At 49.4% G+C, this 2,584-nt stretch overlaps 1 protein-coding gene across 1 annotated transcript; it reads right to left on the reverse strand.

Annotated features, from left to right (window-relative positions):
* Positions 1–816: 816 nt before the first annotated feature.
* On the reverse strand, positions 817–2,015 carry LOC136529349 (early nodulin-93-like). Its single transcript, XM_066522423.1, has 4 exons — positions 1,837–2,015; positions 1,616–1,677; positions 1,441–1,516; positions 817–1,308 (listed from the first exon to the last, which is right to left on the reverse strand). The coding sequence occupies exons 1-4, from the start codon at positions 1,901–1,903 to the stop codon at positions 1,163–1,165; spliced, it is 351 nt and encodes a 116-aa protein (XP_066378520.1). The 5' UTR covers positions 1,904–2,015; the 3' UTR covers positions 817–1,162.
* Between the last annotated feature and the right edge of the window lie 569 nt (positions 2,016–2,584).

Consider the following 2,584-nt stretch of genomic DNA (forward strand, 5'->3'; position numbering starts at 1 on the left):
ACAAACCAGCACCAGCCGGGCTTATCAGCCCAGAAACTAACCAGCGAATTGGCTCTTGATCACAGTAGCATCAATTTCACTGTAGTCGGATGCCCTGCAGCAAAATTTGCCTCTAATCTTTAATTTCTTGCATGATAAAATCATGTTTCGGTGCGAAGCATGGGGCAGATCCATCTAGGCCTCCAACACTGATACTGATACATTCAGTTTTCTATACGCCCATTGTTGACACTGACAGTACTACAGGCATGTACGCGCGTACGGCTACTGTTTGATCATGCAATTCGACGACTCGTATATAGGAGTACTAGTATACGTATATAGGAGTGGTGCAGTAGTCAGTAGACACTGTCAGAGTGTCAGTTTGTGACATACGGACATGCATGATTGATGGAATGATAAAAAAAAAAGGCGAAAAAGAACCAAACGATGATCCACCGTTGGATTGTCCAACAAAACCGTCAGCGGCAAGGAGCAAACCGCCGCCTTTTTGCATATGCATCTTGCTTTGCAGACTTTCTGAAGCCCATCCTGCGTGGAACCAGCAACGCTAGCTTTAGGGAGTGTGGTGGTAGTAAATTATTATGACTGGTAGTAAATTATGCTCAACTTGTAAATTCCGATGACAGAAATTTTTTCACTCTGAGAGTCTGAGTCCGTTCGTGTCATGTTTAGTTTACTCGATCTGTAGCATTAGGGATTTTCATCCGTACTCGTCTCCCTGTAGGAAAACCTTTTTTTTTCAACTGCTTTCATTTTATTCGAGTGAACAATTTTATGAGTCTTGTGAAGCACGCACAAACTACACCATGACAATAAGGGCTAGTAGTATTTCATTGCTGCGATAGATGTTACAGACAATACTAACTAGCTATAGCTAGTACACAGCATGAATATAATCCATGCATGTTCACAGCAGATTGCAACCACCCTGCTGCAGAAGCTAAGCTATGCTAATATCTCGCAGCAAACTACCTGTTAGTCTGCATTACAGTGGCCTGCTTATTGGCCTGTTCGCTTGAGCTTATTAAGAACTACTTTTCAGCTATGAAACACTGTTTTCCTCTCACAACATTTCAGCATAAGCTAAATTGCAACATCAGAGAGCAGGCTAGTATACAGCAGTCGAACAAATCTTGCATGGTTTGCTTGTTTCTCATCATCAAGGCCTGAAGAAGGCCGGGTGTGGACGCCCGGTGCCCTGGAAGGAGGTGTTCTTGAGGTGCTCTGGTGCGTTCTCGAACGAGTGCCGCCTCGCCAGGGACAAGATCTTCTTGTCGGCGGCGATGAAGTAGGCCATGCCAGCAACTGCAAATTTCAGTTGTTGACTACTAGGTTATCACGTAGCATTACAGGTTTTTTCAGAGCGCAGTGAATCTTGTTTAGGCGGAGGAAGAAGCAAAAGATGGATGCACCTCTACTAGATACAAGAACATGTACCTGTGGAGATGATGAGTGCCTGGCCGGTGGGGTTGATGTTGGCCTTCGCCCACGGCAGCATCCTCACACTCGCCAGCTGAACATCAGAGGTTACGGATCTCGAAATGGTTAGATAGATACGTAGAGCCTTGTGCTATCACGGTGCATGCTCAAATAGATGAGCGTCGACACTCACGGTGGGAACTGCAGAGGCGACGGTTGCGACAGCTGCTGCCTTGAACCCTGCCAGGGTTGCCTCTGCATGCATCAGGCAAGCATCAGGCATCAGTAGTAGTATGAAGCATTTTAGCTAGAACGGCTAAGTAATAAGTAGACATCCATCATCGGAAGACAAACTGTAGCGACGAGCGTGCAGTGTACTAGTAGCTGGATGATCGGATCAGTGTTTGTATGTACCTCGGGAGCAGCGCTTGGCGAGGGCAAGCTTCTGGTCGAGGGACGCACGGCTCACGGGTGACGACATTGTATCTTGATCCTGTTGGTGAGGCTCGTGAAGCTAGTAGAGTATGACGCGCAGCACTTGCTCAGAGAGCGAGAGTGAGCAGAACACGGCTGGTTGCTGGAAGAGGCAGGGGAGGCCGTGAATTTATAGTAGGCCGCAGCTCAGCTAGCGCCGCATCGATCGGCAGCCGGGACGGCAAACGATCGGCGGTGGCCGGTGGGCGAGGAGGCGGATGCATGGAACCGGCGGGCCGGACGTGGTTTCGGTTTCGGGGGGCCAAAAGGCATGCCGACTGCAGACTAGAGAGTGGCCGGCGAAGGCGACGAGAACCGAGCCGGGAACCGTCCTCGTATCGACGTTTCGTGTGATTCCATTCCAGGCCCCGGCCGGACCACGCTTTCCTATCCAGATTCAGTGGTATCCCACTAGTGGCGTGCGCGGGTTGGAGATTTTACCGGCGCCTCCTGCCGTTTCGCTACCAGCTGCTGGAGGAAAAAAAGGAATCTACGCGACAGAGCCAGTAGTTTTGGGCTTTTGGCCGTTTGGGTTGGGTACTGCCTGGCGCACGCATGCCACCATGTGGTGGGCAAAGGGCATCTGTGTGCTACCGAACTAGTGTTAAAAAAAAACTGTTTGTGCACGGGGCCACGTGTGTCGGTGGGCTACGTGGTCGAGGAATAATAGTTTTTTTTATAAAAAAAT

The sequence above is a fragment of the Miscanthus floridulus genome, chromosome 19 (genome assembly GCF_019320115.1).
Source record: "Miscanthus floridulus cultivar M001 chromosome 19, ASM1932011v1, whole genome shotgun sequence".
In the NCBI taxonomy this organism is placed as follows: Eukaryota; Viridiplantae; Streptophyta; class Magnoliopsida; order Poales; family Poaceae; genus Miscanthus; species Miscanthus floridulus.

What these genes read in the sequence shown, in the direction of transcription:
- LOC136529349 (XM_066522423.1), bottom strand. Translation starts at nt 1,903, where the DNA reads ATGTCGTCACCCGTGAGCCGTGCGTCCCTCGACCAGAAGCTTGCCCTC. An exon ending in TCGCCTCTGCAGTTCCCACC is followed by an intron (nt 1,517 to 1,615) that starts GTGAGTGTCGAC and finishes TCTGATGTTCAG; the next exon opens with CTGGCGAGTGTGAGGATGCT. An exon ending in GGCACTCATCATCTCCACAG is followed by an intron (nt 1,309 to 1,440) that starts GTACATGTTCTT and finishes TGAAATTTGCAG; the next exon opens with TTGCTGGCATGGCCTACTTC.